Raw genomic sequence first — 25,517 nt, 5'->3', positions numbered from 1 at the left:
CTGCTCTGGGGTCTCTCAGAAGACAGGGAGGGACAGAATCTCATTGGGTGCCCATCGCATGCTAGGGAGGCAACCGGTGCTTGTCTTACACTGGCATTCTGGAAATAAATGAACCAACCAAGTCAGAAAAGAAAGGTGATTTATCCAGAGCTTGCTATAGCAAGGGAGTCAGCCACCATCACTTGTGTCTTGGCAGAGTCTCAAAGGTGGGCAAGGTTTAGAGTGGAAATAAAGAAGCTATGTGTGTGCCCTGGTGGAAAACTGTTGACCTGGGGAGGCTGGAGGCAGCTAAATAGAAGGTTGGGGGGCAGCCTATCCTATGTGATGGGTGAGGGGTGCATATTTGACTTCCGGTTAATCCTAAATTGGAAGCAAGGGCAAAAATTAGGGAAGCCATCAGTTACAGATTGACTTGTGGTCGTCTGGGGTCCATTGTTTCAGAAGTTATTGTTTAGCTTTCTCGATTGTCACTGGAGATAGCAGGTTGGTTTCTGCCAGGCTGACTTACTGCAGGCTGGCTACCAGGTTGGTCAATATACATAAGGGGTTGCTGTGGGTTATAAGTCAAAGTTCTGCTTGTATGTGTGGTCCGGCTCTTGGCCATTTGTTCTTACAGTCTCTTAGCACTTAATCTCTACAGGAGCCTATCTTACAGATGAGGAAACTGAGGCCCAAAGAAGTCAAATAACAGGGCCGAACTCCCTCACCTGGGATGTGTACGTGAGGCCAGGCCTGCCTGATCCCTGATTCCATGTTTGTTGCTGTTGTTCAGTCGCTCGGTTGTGTCTGACTCTTTGTGACCCCAGGGCCTACAGCACATCAGGCTTCCCTGTCCTTCACCATCTCCTGGAATTTGCTCAAACTCATGTTCATTGAGTCAAAGATGCCATCCAACCATCTCATCCTCTGTCATCCCCTTCTCCTCCTGTCCTCACTCTTCCCCAGCATCAGGGAAATTTTCTAATGGGTCAGGTCTTCACATCAGGGGCCAATGTATTGGAGCTTCAGTTTCAGCATCAATCCTTGCAGTGAATATTCAGGGTTGATTTCCTTTAGGACTGACTGGTTTGATCTCCATGCTTCCATGTTCGTCCCCCTTTATAATCCATCCTACCCACCAGCCAGGGTCCTTAAAGACCTAGCTTAAGCCCTCCTCCCCAGTGTTGCTTCCCGTTTCTTTAGAATAAGATCCAGCCTCCATCTGAGACCCACAGGCCCGGAGACTCAGCCCCGCCCACATTTGGGGCCTCAGTTTGGGGGCCGCTGGGCTCCTCCAGTTTGTTCCCGGCCCCAGGGCAGCTCCCGGCCAAGCCTCGTGAGACCTTGCTTCCTCTCACCAGGGCCTTTCCTCTTGCCCTCCGCTGCCCCGAACGCCTTTCCTGGTCCTCAGCATCCTCCGGGCACGCTCGGGTGCTACCTCCTCTCGCCTAAGCGGCTGCTCCCACAGCCTAGGACCACCACCCGCTCCTTCCCTCCATAGCATTGCTCACAGCCGCAGGCTTCTGGCTTTCCGTGGTTTATCGATGGTCGGTCTGCCTCCGGGCTCTGGCCTCCCTGCCTCTGCTGTGTTCTCCGTGTCCGGCCCACAGCAGCTGCTCAGTAAGTATCTCGTGAGGAAACGAGTGAGTGGGTCTTCGACTCCTCTCTCCGTGGCTGCTCTTCGTGTCCCTGAGACGGCATGCCAACTTCCTCCCGGCCTGCGACTGAGGGAGAGGGCGACCCACAGAGCCAGCCTCAGGCTGTGGCCCCCGGGGGCTGCCATGACCCCTCTCTTTGGGGTGAGCTGGGCAATGACTCAGGGGAGACAGCGGGGTGCTCCCAACAGCAGGTGCCCAGAGGAAGCGAGGGCCACAGGCACCGTGGACAGGCTTGGTGATTTACTGGATCGTGTCAAATACTGGTGAAGACCTTCCAAGCCAGCTTCACCATCACCCCCACGTCACAGTCAGGAAGTGAGGCTCAGGGAGGCCAAGGAGGTCGTCTGAAGCCCCTAGCTAGTGAGGGGCCAAGTCAGGGTTTAACTCAGATCCGATGGCCTTTGGAGCAACGTGCTTCAGTTGGCCAGAGAGCATCTGCCCTCTGACCCACTGCCCGCACCCCATGCCCTCATCCTCATCCTTGAAGCTCACCTGGTGGGGGTAACAGCATTTCCTCCCCCTCCTGCCCACCGCCTTTCCTATGTGATTATGAGGCGGGGGTCTCTATGCGGTTTCAATAAAACAGTGGACCTGATAAATACAGATTAGTTGAGGGGAAAAAAAAAATCTATGCTATGAGATCATTCTCAGCCCTGATCTCCATAACATACATGGCCTGACCTCATACCATTTATAAGCACTTTTTAAATTTTTCAGTCACTAAGATGTGCTTCCCTGCAGGTCCCAATGTCCTGGTGTCCGTTGAGCCTGTCTGGGCAGAAGGCACAGCTCTCTGAGTCCCCCTGGCTCTGGCTCCGACCCCAGTAAGAGGCCTGTCCCGGGGCCTCCTTGGGGATTGGGAGCCCCCGGATGAAGGGGCGGAATGAGCAGGTAAAGGGTGATTCTGGCCTTGGAGGCCCAGATCCCGCCCTCTGGGGTCTGTCCTTGTGCAGGGCAGGGCTGGACCAGGCCCTGTGAGCACACCTGAAGGGTTCTTGGCAGGCGGAGAACCACCCAGTGCCCACAGCCGAGTTGCTTAAGTGCAGGGCTGAGAGTGAGTGACAGGAGCTCAGCCTCTAGCCGTTGGGCCTGGCCCTGGACCAGGCCGAGCACTCCCATAGCTGCCATCCCCCGGCCCTCTCCCTGTCCTTCCCTACCAGCCACCCCAGATGCTCTCCTTTCATGATGACCCTGAGGCGAGCCAAATTCAGATGGTGGCTCTGACCCCACTGCTTCAAAGACAAAACCCAAGTCCCCATGAAGTCCCCAGATATATGACTTGAGGAATATCTATGCTGGAAATTATCTACATGTCTCCAGGGATATAGCTATAACAGAGCTGGGTGTCCCGTGACCCCAGGACAGTAATTGCTCCTGAGGGGCCGTTCTTCTTACGGCCTTCCAGGCCAAGCCCTCCCATTTTGCAGATCAGCAAACTGAGGCCCAGGAGGGAAAGTGACTTGCTCAAGGGCAAATGGCTGGGGCAGAGCTGGGAGCTGAGCCCAGGGTTCCTGAGGCCTGGGGTGTGCTCACTCCATGATGACCAGTGGCTCTGGGTTACAAAGGGATGGCAGGGTCCTACCCCCACCCAGTACCTGGAAACCAGGGAGACTATGGGGGTTGTGACCTTCGGGACCCACCTCAGTAAGATGGGAAATGAGAGAGTGTCTTGTGACATCCTTGACCATTCCTGTCTGAAACCTTCCACCTTCTCCCACCAGTTCTTGATCTCCTTCCATCCCATCTCCTGCAGCCAACTTCTTCTGAGACTCTTCAGCGGGAGGTAGGAATGGCCAATAGCCATAGCTCAGAGGATGGTGTCTACTGTAACTTGGGGTTAAGAGAGGATGGTGGCATTCCTGGATCAGCCTGAAATCACTCATCTCCCACCCTCACTTTGATGTCCCACCCATCCGAAGTTAAGTACATTCTACCTTGTAACTGAAAATTGACTCCCATGCTAGATCAGCCATGGGGAGAGACATTCAAGTCATGCTACACATGGCCTGATTCCAAACTTGAACTCTCATTGGTTTGCGTTGAGGTCACCCAACCAAGCTTTGACATGAAACTACAGAAAGCTGGGGGGTTGGGGTGGGGGAGGAGGAACTTGCCACGAGGGCGGAGGACAGGAAAGCTAAAGTTCTGTATTGTGATATCTGAGAGGTGAGCACGTGGGGCACGGGACTGGAAATCAGGACATTGTTCTATTCTTGGCTCTGCCATTAGTTTGCTGTGTGCCTTTGGGCAGGTCACTTCCTCTCTCTGAGCCTCAGTTTCCTCATTTTATAAAACCAGGTGGAGGATCTATGAGCGTCCTCCTTTCACTTCTAAAGAGCTCATGGTTCTAGCTCGGTCCCTGGGCATGAGTTGAAGAAATCAGAAGACTGGGTTTCATTTCATAACTTGGGTCTGTGAACACTTCCTAGTTGGGTCTGGGAACAGAAACAGGCGCTCAATGACCAAGCTAATCTGAGTTTCAGGGAGGTGGCCAGCAGCCTTGGCTGCTGGAAACTTCACCCAAGAAGAAGGGAGGGGCGGATGTGGGCTGGACAGGAGCTTAGTCCTGCCGCCCAAGGGTTATGACTGGCATGGAGGCATCAATGTGTATTCAGACTGGAGCTCAGTTTTTAGAGGCTCAAGTGTCATTAGCTGCTGTTTTTGATCAATGGGAAACAGTGATAGCAACAAACAAGAACATCCATTTGCTGGCAATTTCCATCGTTTGTGGCATTTAATTAGCATAATTGACCTGGATTGAAACTTTTCCTCCACCTGAATTTCAAAATACATGACTGCTCTCCCACCCTAGTACATCTGAGGAATTTTCTTTCTTTTTTTTAAAATGAGGTTTTAACTAAAGCCCAATATCAAAACACTATATAATACTTTTATCTCATTGAAGGCATTTGATGCTTATTAAAATATTATTGCTTTAAGGCTTATTTTGATTTTTTGCCCAAGAGTGTATGCAGAGCCTTGCTACTTAGATAATAGCAAAGAAACCTTAAACATGAAAAAAACACATGAAAGGTAATATGTTCCCCATTAGTCCCAGTATCATTTCCCCAGGATTACTGCTTTCCAAATATAGCATTAGTTTAAAAATAAAAGGCCGTTTACAGTAATGGGACACTTGCTACTACTTTGGAGCATATGGGCCCTCCAAGGGGCTAGCAGAACAGCTTCATGGGATGGGAACTGCAGAGGAAAAAAAATCTGGCTTAAACCCCCCGCTACGCCTCCTCCAAGGCCCCCAAATAGGTCACCTGCCCTGGCCCAGGAGCTGTGTCTCATGGGCCTCTTTCAGAACTGCTTCTTTTGTGCATTGTTTCTTCTAGAGATGAAAACATTTTGGAAGCTGACAAGTAGTCAGTTGGGCACCACGCAGGAAGACAGGTGACATCCGAGATCTCTGCCTTCTGACTTCATGAGTGGGAGAGATCCACGTGGATGTCATCCACGGGGAAGGGGTACTTTTAGATTTGGGGTTGTGGGAAATTCAGGGGTGGCAAACTCTAACTGGGAAATTTGAAATTATTCAGGAAGCCCATGAGTGCTATGCAGAAGCTTGGTTTATTTGACTCAAATATGAATTTTATTTCTTTTTTGCTAGAGGATAGCTCGTCGAGTCCACTTTCAGTTGGATGCATTAACCCAGCAGGGGTGCACACAGCGGGGCGCTCTCCAGTGGCAGGCAGGGCCGCTGCAGTCTGCGTCCAGGGACTGGCCAGTGACTGGCCAGTGACGAGCACCCACCGGAAGCCACCAGCCTGCTGAGGGCCCCTCAAGGGACTCATGTTGCACGTCTGCTATTTTGGTCCAACAATGCAGGCCCCTTCCGGTTTCAGGAGCTGGTCTCCTGGCACTCATCAAGCGCCCCGCTTCGAGAGGCTTCCGAGAGCCAGGGAGCAAGCTTCCAGCCTGAAGGGAGGGCGATGCGCTCCTGGTTTTAAATCCCCAACTGAATGCCAACCATATCTGGTTGTCAGCAGAGAGGGGAAGATCAAGAGGCAGTGATGGGAGAGAATGGAGAGGTGGTAACAAGAGCTAAAATTTATTGCCCCGAAGCATGTGTTCTCCCGGGAGGAGAGGGCACTGCCCACTGGGCCGAGGGCTCTTCTGTACCCGGCACTGCCTCTTCCATGGGGTGGCGGGGGTGGGGGGTGGTGGTGGTGTTCCTTGAGTGGAGCCAATTACAAGATGGTCTGTGAGTGGGGTGATGTCTTGACTTCCGTTTTGGGATGTATTCCATCTGACGTCAGAATTTGGACCTCACCATCTGGCGTCCTCTCCTTACTGCTCTTGAGGCTCTAAATTCCTCCTTTAGGCCAAGAATTGCTCATTCCCATTTGCACTCCCAGTCAGTTCACTTGAACTGAGATAAGCCCGGATGGGTAAGTCTCAGCGGCCTGGTGGGGGCCTGGTGGCCTGGCCAATCCTGAAGTCGCGATGACTGCTTCCCTTCACTGAGCACTTACCACAGCCTGGGGCCAGAGCCTAGTGCACCCCAGGGTTCTCTCATTCAATCCGAAGGTTATCTGGCCATGCCTGACTTGCAGGGTGTGGGGAGGTTGATTCACTTGCTCAAGTTCACACAGCTAGTGGATGAGCAACAGCCTGACTCCCATGGCTGAGCCTTGACCACTATACTGAATGGAATCGCCTCTGTCTCCCTCACCTCTCATCAGCTCACTGTCCTGAGCTCCCAACAGTGTCTTCAGGCTTCTGGGAGGGTAGAAGATGGAGCCAATCCCCTTGGAACAAGGTTTGACTTGGTGTTGCTGCAACTTTCTAGGGACTCTCCTTCCATGGAAGATGATCAGCATCACAGGAATGGAACACGCAGCAAGAGGTACTGAGTATTTTCCTCCCAGCACTTTGATTCTCCAAGGAGAAATACAGGTAGGGGTAGGGGGTTGTTGTTCAGTTGCTAAGTTGTGTCTGACTCTTTTCAACCCCATGAACTGCAACACGCCGGGCTTCCCTGTCCTTCGCCATCTCCCAGAGCTTACTCAAACTCATGTCCATTGAGTCGATGATACCATCCAACCATCTTGTCCTGTCATCCCCTTCTCCTCCTGCCTTCAATTTTTTCCAACAGCAGGGTCTTTGCCAATGAGTCAGCTCTTCACATCAGGAGGCCAAAGTATTGGAGCTTCAGCATCAGTCCTTCCAATGAATATTCAGGGTTGATTTCCTTTAGGATTGACTAGTTTGATCTCCTTGCTGTCGAAGCTGTGGGGCCGGTGGTGGGGTGGGGGGGGGGGGGGGGGGTTTGCAATTCCTCCTCTCCAGGAACTCACATGGGTGGAGAAAGAAAGTAACAAAGGGCTGTACAAAATGGCTCAAAGAGTAAGATGATTGCCAAGGAATTCTGTGTCACAGGATGGAGGAGCTGCGAGCCACCTTCAGATCCTAGGGTCTTAATAATTAATCTACAGATGGGGAAATAGAGGGATAAAGAAGGAAACTGATTTGTCCAGAGTCATTCAGTTATTTTAGAACAAAGCTGGGCCAGAACTCAGAGGTCTCCACACATCCAGCCTCTTACTCACTGTCTAGTGGCTGGCCAGGCAGGCAAGATGATGGTGGCTGGCAAAACTCTTGGAGGAAAAAGGGACTTGAGTGGGTCCCTGCAGGGGTAGATGCAGGTGGCGAGGGGAAGGGGTGTGGGGACCCCCCGGTAGAGGAGTGGCATGGACATGATGTGGGCATGGGAATGTGGTGGGCTGGAGGCAAATAGATTGCTTTCCCCAGTTCACCGTCTCTGATGAGTAGACTGCAGGGAGGGCCGAGTTCAAGAAGGTTCTGAGGATGAAAGACAGCCAGGATCAATTAGCAGTGTGGGCTGGGAACTTAGGGATGGGGAGGTGGGGTTGGGGAGCCGAGATGATCCTGCCACGTGCTTGTCATCCCTGGCATATGCTGTGTTGAAAGACGCTAACCTGTGTTAACCCTTTTGACCCCCGACAGATCCTGATTGAGGGTTGGAGGGAGGGGACTTGCTGCTATTTATTAATTTCTCTTTTGTGGACAGTTTCCTGTTCACTCTGACTCACCTGGAGCTGATGTCAGCAAATTCCCCACACCTGTTCCATGGGACCAGTCACCTGCCAAAGACGGGCTGCCAGCCCTGCAGGGGAGGCAGTGGGTCCAGCTGCTGTAGGAGGGCCTGGGCAGGGGGAGAGGCAGCTACAGCACTCTACAGGCCCTCGGAAGAGCCAGGTGTGTTCTGCATTTCAAATGGGCTCCAGCGACCACTGCCCAGAAATGCCGTATTTCTGCTGAGTCAGACTCCGTTCCCCTGTAATGAGTGAGGTTCTCGGGGAAACATTACCATACTGGATGTGGGGGCTGCCCAGGTAAGGCAAGAAGACGATCTGAAAGCCAGAGGTCATGACTTTTGATCTAAGCGTTTGCTTTGAAATATTCACAGTTCCCGTGGAACCCACCTGGGTAGGTGCTGTCCTTCATTCTTTGAGAAAAAGGAGAAGTTGGAACAGTAAGTTGGGCTGTGTGGGGGCCAGGAGAGTCATGGGGCCCGCTGGCTAAAGGGGACGCAGTGCGGTGAGAGCCAGAAGGCATAGAGGCTAAGGGGGTTCAGGTGGGGTGCAAGCCCCCTTGGTCTAAATTCCCTGTGGCCCCTCTTTGGTCAAAGCAAGAGTTCAGGCTGGCCCGTGGCGGAACAAGACTTCCTGGGTTGGTGGTCCTTTTCACCTTTCACATGTTGTATTTCCCCACCTCGTGAGTGAAATCTGACCTACCAGCGTAGAAGGCTTTGGGGGTTTTGAATTTGCCCTACATCAAATACACCCCCTCCTCCACTTAGGGGGAAACCCAGCCACTCTGCAGCAGACTCTAAGGGCATTTGATTGTCTAGAACACATCAAACAGCCCAAGTTTCCCTTGTAAAAGTTTTACAAGAAAATCATTGAAGACTAGCCGAGCTACGCTTTCCCTCTCCTCCTCCTTAAATTCCAAGCCCGAGCCGATGTGCTCGATTCCCACACTTTGGTGTCAGCCGGGCGGCAGAGCTCGGGGCTGGCGGGCACGTGGCGGTGAGAACCTCAACCCTTGGATCATTACAATTGCAGGCCACGGCTTGTGGGATCTAGTGATTTGGACATATTTTATTTAACCAGCTTAGTAAAAGGTAATATTCAGCAGCTGTGATCTATAGCAGAATTACAATTTTCAGGGTCAAGGAGGGATTTTGATATTAGGAGGTTGGGCAGAATTGCTATGAAATCTCATGAGCTGTCTTTAAAAATAAATGAGAAAATAGGTTATCCAAGAGTCATTGTAAGGGAAAAATCAATAGGCAGTGTCTATTCACTTGGGCTATCAAAATCCTTGAAATTTGAACAAAAGTTTCACGTTTAGAGTACTGTAGGTTTTGAAATATCAGCGCTGGAGGCTCGGTGGGTACAAATTCATTGTGCTGTGCATCCAAACGAGGCAAGTCTCGTGAAGCTGCTCGGCTTCCTCGGAAGATGGGGGAGTGTCTTGGTGACCAGACTAGATGAGGGGGGAAGGAGACAGGCGGTCCATGCAACCAACACTGAGAAGCACCTGCTGCTCTGGGAGGGGTGTGGCCAGTGGCTCAGTGCCCCTTGTTGGCACTGCCTCCTGTCCCGGGGGGAGGATGGATCCACGTGTCTTCCTGCCCACATAATTCACAGCACCTCTGCTCTCAGATAGGAAAAAAAATGGTCATTTAATGGGGAACTTCCTGTCGGTGAAATTTTGGCTGAGCAGGTCACCTAGAATGATAGAAGCTGTCTTTCACTCAGTTCGTATCAACAAACATTTTTTTTCCCTCAGTGTTTCAAACGTGTCTTCAGATTTCCTTCTGAATTCTATACCCTTGGCATCTGAATAGGCTCAAATCAGCCCGACCAAGACTGCTGTGTCTCTCCAAGGTTTCTCTGTGACTCAATTCCTATGGCAGGTAATTGCCAGGAAACTGCCTGGTGGGTCTCCCTCACCAGCCTATGGGCTCTGGGCAAGGCAGAAACTCTTCTGTGGGTAGATGCTGTTTTCCAGTCCCTGGTGCCATGCCTGACATTTAGTGTTAAAATATATTTTAAAACATTTTTAAAAATGAGTATCTTTTTAATGAATTTTAAAAATGAATCTCTCTCTTTTTTTGAATCTAAGGCATGTCTGAAGTATTTTAAGGCCATAATCGTGAAGGATCTTTATAAGAAACAAAGCAAGACATCCGAAAGTCCCCCAACCCCAATCATATGTCTCTACCATGATGTCACAGATCAGCTTATTTAATCAAGATGAACAGGGTGGTGACAGTTTAGCATATGCCTGGTGGGGTTTTCCATGGGTTGCCTAGTTGAATCTTCATGTCGGTCCTTGGGGTGGCTGATCTTTTCCCTACTTTACAGTCAAGGAAACAGGCTCAATAGATCATCCCAATGCACCAATGAGGGGACCAGAACTCACATCAGGTTTGTGATGTCATCTCTTCAAAACCATGACTTAGGGCAATTAAAGAAGAAGAAAACCTGTGTTCAAAAGCAACCTTGAACTTGGTCCAAGTTTCATCATTAAAAAAAAAAAAAAAAAGACAGTGTCTATATTCACAGCCCAGAAATTGTAACAAGAAACTGACTGAAGATTTATAACATACCTTCACTTAGAAAGGGGATGGGAGGCAAGATAAATAACCTAATTGCAAAAGATGGGAATAACAGACTTTGGAATTAAGCGTTTTATTTAACTCATCAGATAGTACAAGTTAGTTCAGGAAACAACAGTCAAAATGTATTACTTGTACTAACGATATGCAGAAGCACATTTCCAAGAAATCTAATGAAAATAAATGCTAGAAATAAATTATTTTGTGGAATACAGCAAATAAATAGATTAAAAAAAATAACCCCGTGAATATTAGAAACAATGTGAGGTTTGGTGGAACTGGAACTTGAAACTAATGTCTGCATGAGATGTAAGAAACAGCGACACATTAATAAAAATTAGCAACAGACATTTGAAGTCCTTTTCTTCATCGCTTGGTTTTAGGAGTGATTTCTCCCCAGCCTCGAGACGGGCTTCGAGCATCGCTCCTGACACCCACCGTCTAAGTGATCCAGATAATGTAATCGCAGCATCATTAGGAACCATGAAATTGCAGTTCCTTAGGGAAGGAGAGCTATTGCTCAGTTACACAGAGAAGAGTGATTAATTAGCAGATCTCAGTGTAAAGCGACCATGTACTACACGGGTTCTAATCCCACTCTTGAGCAGCTCACAGGCCTAATGAATTATCTGGAGGAAGTTGAGCTGATGCCAGAACACATCACTCAAAATGTGAAAATGAGTAAAACAAGACAAAAATCCAAAACTTTAAAATGATAGAGAGACATTCCCCTATAGAAGTAAAGCTATGAAAGAAGTCAAAGGAGGGGTCATCTAATTTTTGCTTTCTCCTAAAATGATGTTGTTGAGTATGCAATTTAGCCTTTGGACTCCACTGAGACAAATGGATCTAAATGGATTCATTCCTTCACTCCCTACACATTATTTTAAAGGGACAGGACTTTTGTAGGATATGCCAGGCTGCTGCTTTGGGCCCATTCGACCCTTGGATAGTGAGTCCTCAAGGTTGATTGGATTCTACCTGTCCACAGGCAAGGCAGATTGAACTCTGGACTTGAACCGCCCCCCCACCCCCCCATACCCCATGATGGTAGGCTTGGAAACAATTCTGAAATGGAGATCCCTTCCCACCCCCGCTCCCACCCTGGCAGTGTAACTGTAATCAAGATTGTTAGCATTCTCAAGAAGATGATCCTGAAAGCCAAACCTGGTTGGTACCCAGCCTCCCTGGTGCTGATGCTGAGCCTCATACTAGGCTCTGAAATCCTGGCTCTTGCCAGCAAACAGAATGGATGAGTGCAGAGATCAATAGTGGTCTTTGCACACTTTAGGCTCAGCTGTGGGGCCGACTGCCGTCTTTCCACTTCACAACTTGCTTGGATTCCAGGTTCAAGCTCTCTGGGCACTTACACCTCCACCATGCATGTATGGGAGGTGGTGGGTGGTCAGACTGGGCCTTCAGGTCTAGGACACAACACCTGGGGGGAGCCTGACTTATCAATGGTGGGGAAACCCACATGAGTGGGGCTGAACCCCTGTTCTAGAATGAAGGGCTGGCTGTGGCTCCCAGGCTGGGGATTGACACCACATACCGGTTTCTAAATCTCTTCCAGGGACTTGATCCACGTGCACATTCATAATGTGCCCATGAGCAAGGGTGGGGAAACATGCTGCTAATGGTCTGGTTTCCTGATAGGAGAATGGGTGCCTGAGAGGGAAAGTGACTCATCCAGGCGGGACTGGCTCTGTGACTGGTGAGATCCAGAGCAAGGCAAAAATGTGGAGGCTCTGGTTCAAAAAGCAAGAAAAAAATGCTGTTTCCTTTCTTCCCTGGTCTCTCTCTCTTTTTCGATTTCTCATGGTGTTTAAAAATTTCTAATCTTCTACATTAAATCAAAATTTTAAATTACTAGCACAAATGGTACCATTCACTTCTATATTGTACAGCGCCAGTTTTACACACAAATGTTGGTATATTTAACACGTGTAGATTCGCCCATTGTACACTGTATTTTGTGGCTCTTAAGAGGGTGCCTCAAACTGGCAAGAAGAGGCAAACCAGATTCAGGGGAGCAGGAAGATGGAGGACAGGGCTCCCCCAGGCACGGAGCAGACAATGGGGATTCTCCCCGGGGAGTGCAGGCCCTCATGGGCCTGAGTCCTGCCTGGTGACTTGGGACCCATACTTGCCCTGGAGCCTGAAGGTCAGGTTCCTTTCCTTCCCAGTGGCTGGCCGGACATGCGCTGCCCCAAGCCTGGGGCAGGAAGTGGGGTCAGGCCTCTCCTTGCACAGGCTCCCTGCCCCAAAGTTCAGCAGACGGGCAACCCCTAGGATGCATTGTATACACTAGATCCCCGGAACAGGGGGACCAGAGGCTTGTCCCTGCAGAGTACCCCGTGAATGCATCCCGATTCTGCCAGAGTAGGGTAGGGGCTGCAGCCATGTCCCATCTCAAGGCACCGTGGGGTGGGCTGACCCCACCCCCTCCATGCCTGGCCCCAGGTTGGGGGCAGGCGGGCAGTGGTTGCTGAGTGGAGGTGGGGAGGGGATGGCTGAATGTAGCTAGGGCTGCAGGGGACAGAAGGCGGAGCAGTTGAGAACCAGACCCCAGGAACAGGCAGGCGGTGGGACGCAAGACCACATGAGCCAAGGCGCAAACCCCCCCACTTCCTGGTCCATTGTCCCATCAGACTTCATTTACAAACCACAGCTTTTACCAAGATAAAACTCTTTAAGAACCTCAAGACAGTGATACAGAGCTTGAAACCCTAAGCCTGGGGACCCTCTGAGTGCCGCTCCCATGACACCAACCCTGCATTCAAGACCTCTCAGAAGCTCAGTAGGCCACATCTCCTGGCCTTCTAGAAGGTTCTACATACCAAGGCTGCCATCTTAACCCTGGGCCCTTTACCCTTGCTTTGTCAGGAGCATTCCCTTTTCATTGCCATAGATGACTGGAGTCGGCAGAGACCGGCCTTCCTGAGACTTTCCAGCCCGGCTTTCCCATTTGCTGGGTGACGAGCCAAAGCCAGGAACAGGAACAGGGTATGACTTGCAAAAGGCACAGCAGGGCCCAGTGCTCGGGACACCAGCAGCCCAGCCCACATGGAAGATGCCAGACTTGGGGAGGACACGGGAGCCCTGGGTGGTCGTGCTGCCAGGCTGTTCCTGGGTGTGAATGCACTGCAGCAGCTCTGCAGGAGCAGGAGCCTCTCTAGGGCTCCCCCAGATCTAGCAGCATCCTCTCAGCATCCGGACCTCTCCTGCGGGCTCAGCATCAGGGTGGGGCTCTAATCATTGTTTCTCACAAAATTCTTGTGTGGAGCGTGGTGGCTAGTGATGGTGGAAGGGGGAGGAGAGATTGTAGGAATCTCAGTGCTTTCCCCAGGTGATGTTTGTGGCTCAGCTGAGGAGTGAACCAGCGGTGTTCGTTGTTGTTCAGTCACTAAGTCATGCCTGATTCTTTGTGAGCCCATGGGCTGTAGCATGCCAGGCTTCCCTGTCCAGGAAAGAGAACCAGGGTGTCCCCTGCCGACTCCTCAGAAGATATGACATTCGGGAGAAAAGAGTGACTATAGCCAACATGGATGGAATCGAGTTTTTCTGTGCACGATGGTTTTAAAAGTTCAGCTGAGGAATGTCGGTTCCTGTGGTGCAAAGGTCAACGCTATCAAGGAGGCCAGCGTCCCCGTGGCCGGGCTGTGGCCTCTAGAATGTGGTGCTCGCTGACGTCGAAGTTCCTTGTGCAGAAGAGAGAAGCCTGGCTGGAGGCCGAAGACTTGGCCTCCACCCCAGCCGTACCACGGACTTCCTGGGTGATCTTGAAGAAGTCTCGCTCCCTCTCTGAGCTCCATTTCCCCATCTGAAAACAAGCAGGTAGGGCTAAATGGTCCCGACAGCTCAGACAGCTTGAGGGCTCTGTGAATACAAGCTCATTCATCTGCTTGGCTTTTGCCGCCCAAGCTGTTTCAAGGTGGCCAGCCCAGAGTTCAAGGGACGCTGATCCACATTTGCTCATTTCAATACCCTGCTCTTGGACTCCATGTGTTTCATCTGCCCTCACAAAGGAGCTCAGGGAGGCCGGTCCAGAGGCTGGAATGCCCAGGCGTCTCCCAGCCCCGAGTGCCATGCGCCCAGACATCAAAGTGTCTCCAGAGTCTGGGGGTGCTTGCGAGGGAGGGTGAACAGCTCACCCCCGTGCCCAAATCTGGATTCTGCTTCTATTTCCCCCTTTCCATGTGGGGGACAGAGGGGAGAAGAAGGGGAAAGAAGCCTTTGAAAAAACGTCTCCTGCTCCATCTGTTCAGCCCGACCCCACTCCCGTGGCGCACCTCTTAGCCGCTCGGCAACTTTTTTCCTTTTATGATATTTTGGGTTTCCGATTGCCTGCTAAGTCAAACCTTTGTCATTTAATAAGCAGGAAAAAAAATCCTCCAAGTCAATCTTAGTCAAAATGGTCCCTATTCCTGTTCCTGGCCTCTCCTGGGCAGCTCTTGATGTACAAGGGGCCAGTGCTCATGTGGACCCGGCCACTGGCAGGAAAGTGTCAGTCTTAGTCCTGTTCAGATAGGGCAACTGTGCAAATGTAGGCGGGGAAATTGCAAGGGGGGACGGATACACAGCGCTGCTGTCTAGAAAGGACTTTGCCAAGTGATTCATGGATATGCGCCTTATCTCAGGGTCAGCAGTGGGAGGTGGCAGAGGTGAAGGCATCGCCAGGTGATGTCCAACCCTGAGAGTCACTTGTCAGGGATCAGAGAGCAAGTCAGTTCACTGGGCCTGAAAACAGCTTTCTGACCTCCAGCCCCAGGGCTGGGGAACTATTTTACCTGTTTTCTTATCCATCTTCTTGACCTTGTATCTTTGGGGCTTGGAACATAGTAGATGCTCAATGAATATTTATTGACTAGATAAACAAATCTGACTATACCCCTCATGTTTCATATGGAGAGACTATTTAGAAGTCTCACTGGGGACAATAAGGAGCTCACTGAAGCCATCCAACTCTTGTTCTCTCCATGACTTCTTGGGAGGGATGGGCATGGATGAAGAGATGGAAACGAGGCAGAGAGAGGCTCTTGAGGGTCACCATGCCCTGCTGTGTCAAGACCCCAGGGAGGGGCAGTGTGGGGAGGGTCTTCTCAAGGTGTATGTGAGCCGTTTGGGTGCTTCCCCCAAATGTCAAATTGTATATCACAACAGCCTGAGCCTCCTGGCACCCTCAGCAGGACTCGGCTGGGAGGCTGGAGCAGCTCTTGGAGGAGCACAGTCTGCTGGAGCCCAAGGTCAGCCGTGCTGATGGTACCACCTGCTTCTCTGTTCTGTCCTCCTTCCCCACCACGGCAGTGCTGTGGGAGGTTCTTGGGGGCCCTCGACCAGTTCCCTCTGCCCGGCAAAGCCCATGTGTTCTCAGAACCCCTGTGTCTGTCCGTGCAGCTGTGGGCCCCGGCCAGGTGTGTGTGGACTTTAGGGGCAAGGCTGTGCCCCCAGTAATGCATCTGTTACCAGAAGGGCAGCTGATGCCAAGAGAAACCTTCAGGGAGCTGGTCCCAGGGAACCCAGACCCCCGTCCCTTCTCCTCTTTCTCAGAGGCTGCAAACTGCTCCCTCCAGTGGTGGGTCGCTTCTCCCCGATACCCTGTCTCCCTCAGGTCCAACATTTCACCAGGGGGATTGGTGGCTGAGGACGCTGCCTACGGGATCATAAATCATAAATCGTCCTAGGGTCCAAGGTCAACCCAAAGGAGTAGAGTTTTCAAAGGTGGGGTTTCAGGTGTCTCCCAGCCCATAGGCTGTCACCACGAGGGGTCCTGGCTGACCTTACAACTGTACACCCTTTAGAGGGCCCAGGCCTTGCCTTGGCCACTTCCTTTGTCCAGAAGAGAAGCGAACAAGGGGATGGGGTGGTATGGTTGGGGCCTCGGGGAGCGGGGCTGGCAGGCTTCGGTCCCACCTCTACCAGCCTCCAGCTGATGCTTCTCCACTGAACTTGGCAACAGCTCCTGTCCTCAAAGGAGGCGATGGATTCTGGTCACAGTCTCAGCTCCCCTCCCTTGTGATGGAAAATGGGGAAAATTAAGAGGAGAATGCAATACAGCCTGCCACCGTGCAGAGCCCTGTGGTGGGCATACAGGAGGCCTGCGTGTCAGCAGAGGGCTCCTCTGAGGAGCAGAACTTTCTGGAGAGAAGTTGAAGCCTGAGGTTGTATTCGTTCTCAACTCCGTGGGGCCTCATCATGCAGAAAAAACCAAAACCAAAACAAAACCACTTCTCTCCAACTCAGGTACTTTCCCTGGCAATATAAGTTAAAAACTAAAAAGTTGAGGCAACAAAGCGCCGCTGAGCTGGAGCAGGGCCTTGGCTCCCCCCGGTCCTGTCCCCTCCTGAGCACACCTGGGGGAGGACGGGGGAGGCGGGGGGTGGGCTGCACTCAGCGGTGCCCGTCCTGCCCCCAGGAAAAGTCCAGGCAGCTCTCAGCGGAGCAGCGAGCGCGGCAGATCAATACAGGCTTCGGGGCCGCTGAGCTATTATTCACGCCAAAGGGCCTTGTTTGGATGTAGGGGAGGAGGGGTGCGTGGGTTCACAGACTCACAGGCCCGGCTCTGCTTCCTGGCGCTTCCCCTCTCTCTGTGATGCCTTCGTTATTTATGGAGCGTGAGTAGCAGGTGATTCAGGCTGAGGAAATGCTTTTTCCACAGCCTGGTGGGAACCCCATGAGGAATGGCAACAGAGGTGGCGGGGAGATTTGGGTCAGGGTTCTGGGCGATAGGCGTCCTGCCTTTCCTCTCCTTTGGCTGTTTGTGAAGGAGGGCGATGATAGGCCCAGGGTGGCAGGAGGTGGGGCCTACTAGCTTATGCCCCTCCTCCCTGGCTGTTTCCTGGGATGAGTCCCTCTAACCGTCTTCATCCTCAACTTGCACACTGTTCCTTATGTCCTCATACACTCCCAACCTCATACGCTCCCATTCCTGTCCTGCCATCTTGGTTGCTCCGCCATCTTGGTTGCTCCGCCATCTTGGTTGCTCCGCCATCTTGGTTGCTCCGCCATCTTGGTTGCTCCGCCATCTTGGTTTTGTCCTACTTGCCTCTGGTAAGCCGGCTTAGGGACATTTACCTTGTTACTGAGCTGAAAGCCTAATGGACGTGGGCAGTCTCTCTCAGCATTCAGTATGTCTTCTCTCCTCCACAAGAGGAGAGGACACTGACCTTTGCTCCATCACCCATTTCAGGACCCTGTATCCAGCCTTGGCTCCAATCACACACACCATTCTCCTGGGCTGTCCTGCCTGTGCCTGGCTGCTCTTGGTTCTCCTTCAAGGACTCCCTTCTTGGGTGCAGTGCCTATGGCTTGAAGAACTTTCTTCTGTGTACACATTCACCTGCCCCATTTTAAAAAGGGGTGTCTAAGAGCTACCTGACTATTCACATAATGTGGGCAGCCTCTCACAGGTACCATTGGTTTAAGTCTGATGTGCTGCAGACAGAGGAAAGCCATATAAACAAGAGAGCTTCCTGAGTTTTTGTTTCAGATTTGTGAGGCAGAGCATAAGGTGAGGCCAAGTGTCTGGGCCAGCATCTCCTCTCAGGCAGTAACCTTGACCAGTGTCTCGGGGAGGTGGACTGGGGATGGCTCACCACAGAGCCTTCCTTCCTTCTTTCTGGAAAAACAACTCTGAGCAAGCCTTTTGCTGTGGTACATGGAGTCCATTCCAAACAAAGATGGTAAGTTGATGTGTGACTAATTTAGAGTAGACTGAAATGGAGGCTTAAAATCCCCCAAACCCTGGGGTGTCTGCTGTTTCTAAGCCCACAGTGATTCATGAGGCTTGAGGCCAGGCCTCACCTGGCTCACACCTGCTGGACCCTCCTGTGCCATGGCTCCTAGAGGACCATCTGTCCTTGCTTCGGTGATGTTGAGAGGTGCTGGGCAAGGAACATGTACCATCTCTCCTCTTCACATCCATGGAGAAGTCGCCCAAGGGGTCTGGGCTCTCAGGCGCTGGGTAGGTGGGAGTAGAAAGAGCCTGGGAGAAAAGTTCCCCCCATTCCCTGACGTGGACCAGAACATCCCCGCTCTGCCAATGAACCAGGCCTCTGAGAGTGGCAGCATGGTTATGTGAACTCATGGAATCAAATGGGGTGACCAGACGCAGCCAGCAGTTACAACCTGGAAGATGCCTCTGACTTCTGACTTAGGAAAATGATAATGATATTGGAACATTTTCCCTCAATCTCATAACCTGTGGAAAAGCCAAACACGTCACCAACGCCAAGTCACAGAAAGGAAAAAGAGGCGAAAGGTCAGTCCCAGGAAAGCACTGCTTCTGTTGTCTAAGAGGGAAGCACTGTTTGCAGTGAGCTCATTGACCACAGAGAGATGGCCCAGACACGCCCCATCACACCCTCCCAGCACCAGCCGGCTGAACGCACAAGTGTTCCTTTGAGAGGTCTCTACTCACTTTCACTCCAGACCACAGTCCTCCAACCACACACTCAGGTAAAGGCAGGAGGCAAGTGGGCCAGAGACAGGGGACTCACAGGTTCCTTGGAAACCAGCCCCAGCCACAGCCAAGCAACGGTCCTTGGCTCTGGATACACCGTTCTCCCAGGAAAGTCATCTCCACTCCTGAGCACTGGGTGCCCCACTAGGCTAGCAGTTCAGACCAAAGAGATGAGGAAATCATGGCTGGTAGTTAATTCTCATCTACGTAGACAAATGGCTATACATATTTATGATGGGAAATTTCATTATTTAAAAATGCTGCTCTAAATTTCCAGCTAACTCCATGAAGAGTGCCTGCCAAACAGGTTGCAAATTAAGAACAATTATTTTTCTCTTCTGCATTTGAATAGAACTTACAGCTAAAGTCATTTAAAGGGGTTAACATCCACCTTAATTAAATATTAAAGTGTGCCTGTACCTGCTGCTATTGTTGCCCCTTCGAATAAGATATAACCTATTTTTGACAAGTTTTCATCTTTCTCTGTGGAAGACGCTACATGAAACCAAATCAGTGGCAAAGAGGAGAGTAATGAATAATCTATTTCATATTCCAACAGTACCCGGAGCTCGGAGTGGAAAAATATTCAGTTGGATGATGGCAAGAGGCTGCTGGGGTACCACATGACACGGCTAATGTTTAAATAATAATAATAAAAAAAAGCGATAAACAAATCATTAGCCCTTAACAGTTGTTTAATGCAATTTGTTAATGAACGTAATGGTGGAGACTAATAATGAAAGAAAATAAAAACGTCTAAACAGGCGCCAAGTTGCTGGCGATGCGCAATTATTTCCTTGTCAAGTTTTTATGATTTAATGAGCCCCTCTGGGACTGACGGCTGTCAGTCAGTCGTGACTTTTTGACACCATTACAACTTCAAATACAGCAGCAGGCAGGCTGTTTTCCTCGGATTTGAAATACTGAAATGATCTGACAGTTTTAAAGAAAAGATGTGCAAAAAAAAAAAAAAAAGGGGGAGAGAGAGAGGAAGAGAAAGACAGTTGCTTTCCTTTCTTTCTTTTTTTTCCCCCTCCCCCCCTCCCTTCTTCTATGGAGTAGATAATCTCTGGATGCTGTTTGGTAATGAAAATCCAATCACTGAGGTCATTATCTGATGAGGTTTTTGGAACAGGCAGGCTTTTTTCCCCCTCTTTATTTCTTTACTTAATGATAACCCTCAATGGGCTTGCCCCGCATGGGACGGCCAGAGCCGCACAATTTTGTTCACCATTAATTTCAGCCTTTGAAGCTCAGGGCTCAGAAGCAGTAGCAAAGCAAACCCCCCACCAAGCTGGTTCCAAAATAAGACAATCCAGCCTGCCTTAAACAGAATAGCAAATGGCCTCCCAGTCCAGGCCTGGCAGCTGACGTCAGGCCCGCTGCATTTGCCGGCATTCGTCTTCAACACGGAACATTTAAAACTCTTTACAACTTAAGAGACTTTAATTAAATTGCTTTTGATTCTGGAGCAGGGCAGCATCCGCTTTATTTATTCTGTCAGGGAAACTGTTTAGTCTGCATGAATTTTATATGGCAAGGGCTTCCTCCTTCCTCTTCCTCCTCCCCAGCAACCCCCCAACCCTTCCGCTGAACACAATTTTTTAACAAAGGCTTCTGACTTTAGATATATTCATCAATCAAGTTCTACGTACTAAGTTCCTAGGACCTTTCACAGTTCTATGAATGGCTTTGAATCGGTGGGCTTTCCCCCTTCCCCAGGGAAGAGGGGTGAACAGTGTTCCTCCCCCTCAAAGGGGGCTCCTTTGAGTCTGTATGCAGCATCTGAGAGGGCCAGCCGGGGATACAGGGGCCTTCGGACCAGCTTCCTACAAAGTGCTCACTATCTTGGTCTAGAAGGTTGTTCTCGAGGTGGATGTGATGGGGCTGTTAGGCCAAGGGTTATCTGTTCACCTTCTTCCCACTCTTGAGGTTGAACTGGGGCAAAGTCTCAGGCAAGGGCTGATAAAGAGATCGACCCCAAAGAAGCTGCCACTGTGGGGTGAGCCACGCCCTCTTTCTGCACTACCTCTACTTTCAACATGAACATCAGGTGAAATATTTAGAAGCCAGCAAGTTTAGATGATCAGATCAACCTGGCTTGCTAGGTGGCCTCAGGAAGTCTAGAGGCGTGAGGTGTGCCTGGGCAACCGATTATACACTTCAGCTAAGACCAACTGTTTTGAGGGAAGCCACCAGAAACGTTGGTAGAATACTTCCCCACCATTAGAGTTTCCAAACGAGAAGATGACGACTTGTTGCCTTGCTTTTTCATCATTTCTTTGATGTGTTTCACACATACTCATTCCGTTATCAGAATAAAAGATTTTCTTGCCAGGATAGAGCCCTAAGGCTGATAGGAAAATTAGTACAGGCTTCCCACTCTTTTGCTGGGCTACTGCGCTCTGCCAAAATCCCACACCATCCTCGAGAAGTAAAGGCTGCGGCTTTATTTACACAATACTAAATGATTTATCTGAACACATGCAGGCCCTAGCCTGTTTCAATAACTGCAATTTCTCGGGTGGATTTTGCCATTGTGTGTTTCCTCTCTAAACCATAATGGTTCTCTTCTGAGTTGGGGGAAGAAAAAAAAATCAAGTGCTGCATCCAGGTGATCTCAGCCCATGGGCACAGATAGTTAGCATTTTTTATGAAGGGAACAGGTTTGCTTTTCAAGGATTCAAAGCTCCCAATTATATCCAAAAGATAGAAAGGACCCTGGAAGTGCCTATGAAGTCTTAAGAAAAACGCGTTATGACTAGGGGGAGAATGACCTCAGTTCAGGCAACTTGGAACCAACCTGATCATAAATGAACTAATTTTGAACGCAATTCCTGGTTCCCTTGGACAGGAAGAAACCAGAGAAAATCACAAAGCACGTTAGAGGTTTGAGTACCTTGTGGATTCAGGAAGGCTGTGTTCGCATCTGTTAGTGAAAAACCCAAGCCGTCCTATTGTAACGCACTGCGACCCCTGATTCTTTGAAAGGAGGTTAGCGGATGTTTTCCCATCAAGTTTATTTCCAGTGGATCAGCCTATAGGACTATACCATAATGATAATCACATCTGAAATTTCGCACCGATGGAATCAGGTTCCTGCTCTTCCTGAGATATTCATGTTCTCTTTACATACTGGAATGGATGTGGAGAGAACCTTGACAGACCCTCTGCATGTATGACGGCTCCTTTCGACAGTACAAACATTAAGATGAAAAGGATACAGAGACAGCTACACAGGTCAGGGGAGAGGAGGCTACCAGGAAGCACCGAGCTGGGGCACTCTCTGCCACCAGATTCTGGGGAGGATGGGATTTTTGGAAGGCAAGGAAATCTTTCCTGCAGCCAGTAATCAAAGTTGTGAAAAGTGGATATTGGGCAGACTCAGCAAAATATATTCTTGGGTTTAAAAAAAGAAAAAAAAACACACATAGAAAAATGGAGAAAGGGCTAAGTCAATTTCCCGCACAATTGCTTTTAAATACCCACCTTTACAATGAAAACGCTCGGGCAGGTGGACTATATTCACTACATCTGGGGAGGAACAGGACTGGTTTGCAGGGCCTGTCAGTGGCTCTGGCCCTGCTGGTCTCTGCATTTTTTATCCTCAGACATCACAGAAGGGCTGATCGGTGACACGAAGTGTGTGACAAACAGCACAGCCCATCAGAAGCCACCGTGACTGACTCATCTGTGCCCTCTCCCCAACCGTGACCCCTGCCATGCCCACAAGGCAAGCAAGAAGGTCACCCAGGCTACTCTAGTCAGGAGATGAAATTACCAAAAGGCAAATAAACACTCGCCTTCCCCTATAAAGAACAAATCTGGGTGAAGACAAACCTAGAAAAGGAAACCAACCCACATGCAAACAGGAATACAAAATATTTTTACAGTCTTTGCACTTCAGCTGAACAGTGGCGAGAGAAAGGGGGAGGGTCATTCAGAGCCTGTCAACGCAAGAAAATGATTCATGTGACCATTTTGTCTTAATTACTCAGAACGAGCCGTGGTAGCTGTTTATCAAGGAAGAGCAGATACATCAGTGTCCTCTGACAGAAAAAGTGATCGCCGTCAGGATGGTGATAACCAGGACGATGCCCAGGATGACGATCAGGATCCGGTTCTGGATGATTCTAGGAGAGAGCAATGGAGGAAAAACAATTCACACAGATAACAGAGAACAAAGATCATATAAGACCAAGTTGGCTAATCAAAGGGAGGCTTCATGGGTGTGGGTTTGGAGCCTGGTATGAGGTGTGTAAGTATGTGTGTATGTGTGTGACTACGCAGCTCTGTGCTTCCAAACGATCCACCAGCAAATGAACAACTCTGCCGCGACTGTCATGCAGCACTGGGAGAAATGCTTACAGCGAAGCTACAGTGATTCAAATGGCTTTCTGGGTTCCAAGTCCCATGTAGTAATCTTTCAGGGATCAAGGGCCCCATGCAAGCTTCTCTTTTCAATTTAACATGTGAGACAAGCCTCGTTTGTTTTTTTTTTTTTCCTCAGTGTTTCCCGTGAAAGTGAAAGACTAAGGAAACATGTCACAGTAAGGTACTTACCTGTACAGAAATACCCAGGGAAAAGTAAAAGAGAGACTTAGGAAGAAAAGGACAAGATTAAGAAGCAAGTGTCAAGCTTGCAGCTCAGGCTACGAAACCGTCATCTGTCACCAGGGCTCACACTCTGTGACGCCAGGAGGAAACATTACATGTGCTCCGTGGCAAAAAAAAAAAAAAAAAAAAGACAGAAATGCGGGTTCATACAAAATATGGCCCAGGTGCCTGGTGTGCTTTGGTTGGGGGCGCCTCACCTCTCGGGACTCCCACCCCATCAGCCCTGGCTCTGCCAAATGCAGATGGGGAACTGGGAGCTGGAAGAAGAACTAGAGTGAAGATGTATGCTCCGAGAACGCCTGCAGAGAGCTTCTGATGAAGTTGTTTCATAATCTGATACCTCATTCTGAGAAAAGAGGTCAAACGTCACAATCCCTGGTTGAGGTTTTCCAAGGGAAGCTGGGTCAAACAGCCTCGCCCACACTTGCTCCCACCAAACCAAGCAGGCAGAAATAGAGGTGGACTGATGGGCCCTCCAGGTGGCTGTCCATCCCATCAAGACCTCATAGCAAACCCCAATCTGTCCATCCTCCAAATATCAAGAAGAAAAAGGTCTGCTGGGGACTTCCCTGGTGGACCAGTGGCTAAGACTCCATGCTCTCAATACAGGGGGCCTGGGGTTTGATCCCTAGTCAGGGAGCTAGACCCCACATGCCCCAACTTAAGAGTTCTCATGTTGCAGCTACAGGTCTCCCATGCCACAATTAATATGGAAGATCCTGCATGTCACAACAAAGACACGGCATAGCCAGATAAATAAATATTAAAAAGAAGAAGAAGAAAAAATTCAGCTGCCTGTCTAGACACAGAACACTGGATGGGGACTCCCATAGAAGGAGCTAGGTGGGACCACGCAGACCCCAGTTTAACAGAGACCCTACCCTCCTAACCTCATATCTTCGAGAAGAAATCTTTACAAGGTGTTCACAGTCTTTTCTAGCTTCTGGATGAGTTTCTTTCTCAGAAGGATGATAGCATTCTTGTGGTTTCAGCTGGATTCTCCCTCGCCCACCCCCTTCTTCCCCAAGCCTAAATGGATGGACAGAGACAGTCATATCAGACAAACCCACTCCCTTGTGGCCCCCCTTGAAGGACCAGCTCTCTCCTCCTGACAGGTTACAAAATGATCACATTTGCTGACACGTCTTCCGCAAAACTGCCTTAGTGCCTGTGTCCACTTTCCTCGAAGGAGATGAATGATTCGCCGGGTCCTCATTTATCACGTAAGGCTCAGCTAAGATCTGTCTCGTTTGCTTCTTCCCTTCTCCACTAGAAAGGCTGCACCCTGACATTAATTCTTCTGTGATGACAGCGAATTCAGACTTAACAGGCCATATTTACTCAGGAGCCAGGAAGATCCTCTGTCCCCAAAATAAAGAAATAAAAACGGGACTTCATGGCTTGTTAAAAGCGAGGCTAATTACGAACACTAATCAGAGCGACGTGGTGGCTTGATTTAAAACCTAAATAGATTTTGCCCCCCTTCTTTCGGGAAGGGGCAGAAGTCTTCAGAACTGTCCCTACCCATCCCGTTTGCCCAAGTCACTGTCAAAATCTCTTATTTACCACCGTTACCCGCATCAGACTTGCAAAGGAAATCAGCAAAATTGAAACTCAGCAGTGAAACAGATTAAAAGCATGAAAACTCTTTAAAATTCTGCCTTAAGTAATATACAGTAGTGTGTCTCTTGGTTGACAACCATTTTATTTGTGGGTTGAGGGCCCCAAGGCATCCATGATGCTAATTTATAAAGGATTAACTGTGAGTGTTACTTGTTTAATCTGAGGCATGGTTAGAAAAATGAAGACACGGGGATCCCTAAATCCTCAGCTCTTTCCAGGTCTTCCTAATTGGGTTTCCCTCATCTCTAGGCAAGGAGGAGTGGGCTTCACTCATGATCTTTCCTAATGGGTCGTATCTTTAATTCACTCAGCGCACACACACCTGATCCCAAGAAGGGTGCCACAGGCTCACAGAGGTTCAGAAAGACCTTGGTGCATCCTCAGTTCCTGGTGCCGTCACCTCTGCAGCCCCAGCACAAGTCATGGTGACTGGCAAGTAGGTCCCCAGGAGAGCCATCCAAAGGATGGCGACAAAAGAACTGCAATTGTAATCGTTCCATTCAAAGGAGAATGGAGAAGA

General features: G+C 49.9%; 1 protein-coding gene across 6 annotated transcripts in view; it reads right to left on the bottom strand.

Annotated features, from left to right (window-relative positions):
• Positions 1 to 10,353: 10,353 nt before the first annotated feature.
• The window catches only part of VTI1A (vesicle transport through interaction with t-SNAREs 1A), a 385,337-nt gene continuing 370,173 nt past the window's right edge, over positions 10,354 to 25,517 (bottom strand). For 3 of the 6 annotated variants that reach the window (XM_012102936.4, XM_004020201.5, XM_060404484.1), the window contains one exon: positions 10,354 to 22,890. In XM_012102936.4, coding sequence (XP_011958326.1) covers positions 22,797 to 22,890 — 94 coding nt within the window. In that variant the 3' untranslated portion in view covers positions 10,354 to 22,796. The other 3 variants (XM_042238557.2, XM_042238558.2, XM_012102941.5) reach the window with 2 other exon arrangements.

Source organism: Ovis aries, chromosome 22 (genome assembly GCF_016772045.2).
Source record: "Ovis aries strain OAR_USU_Benz2616 breed Rambouillet chromosome 22, ARS-UI_Ramb_v3.0, whole genome shotgun sequence".
Lineage (NCBI taxonomy): Eukaryota > Metazoa > Chordata > Mammalia > Artiodactyla > Bovidae > Ovis > Ovis aries.
The sequence above is the reverse complement of the archived record's forward strand: the minus strand, read 5'-3'. Positions and strand labels throughout refer to the sequence as shown.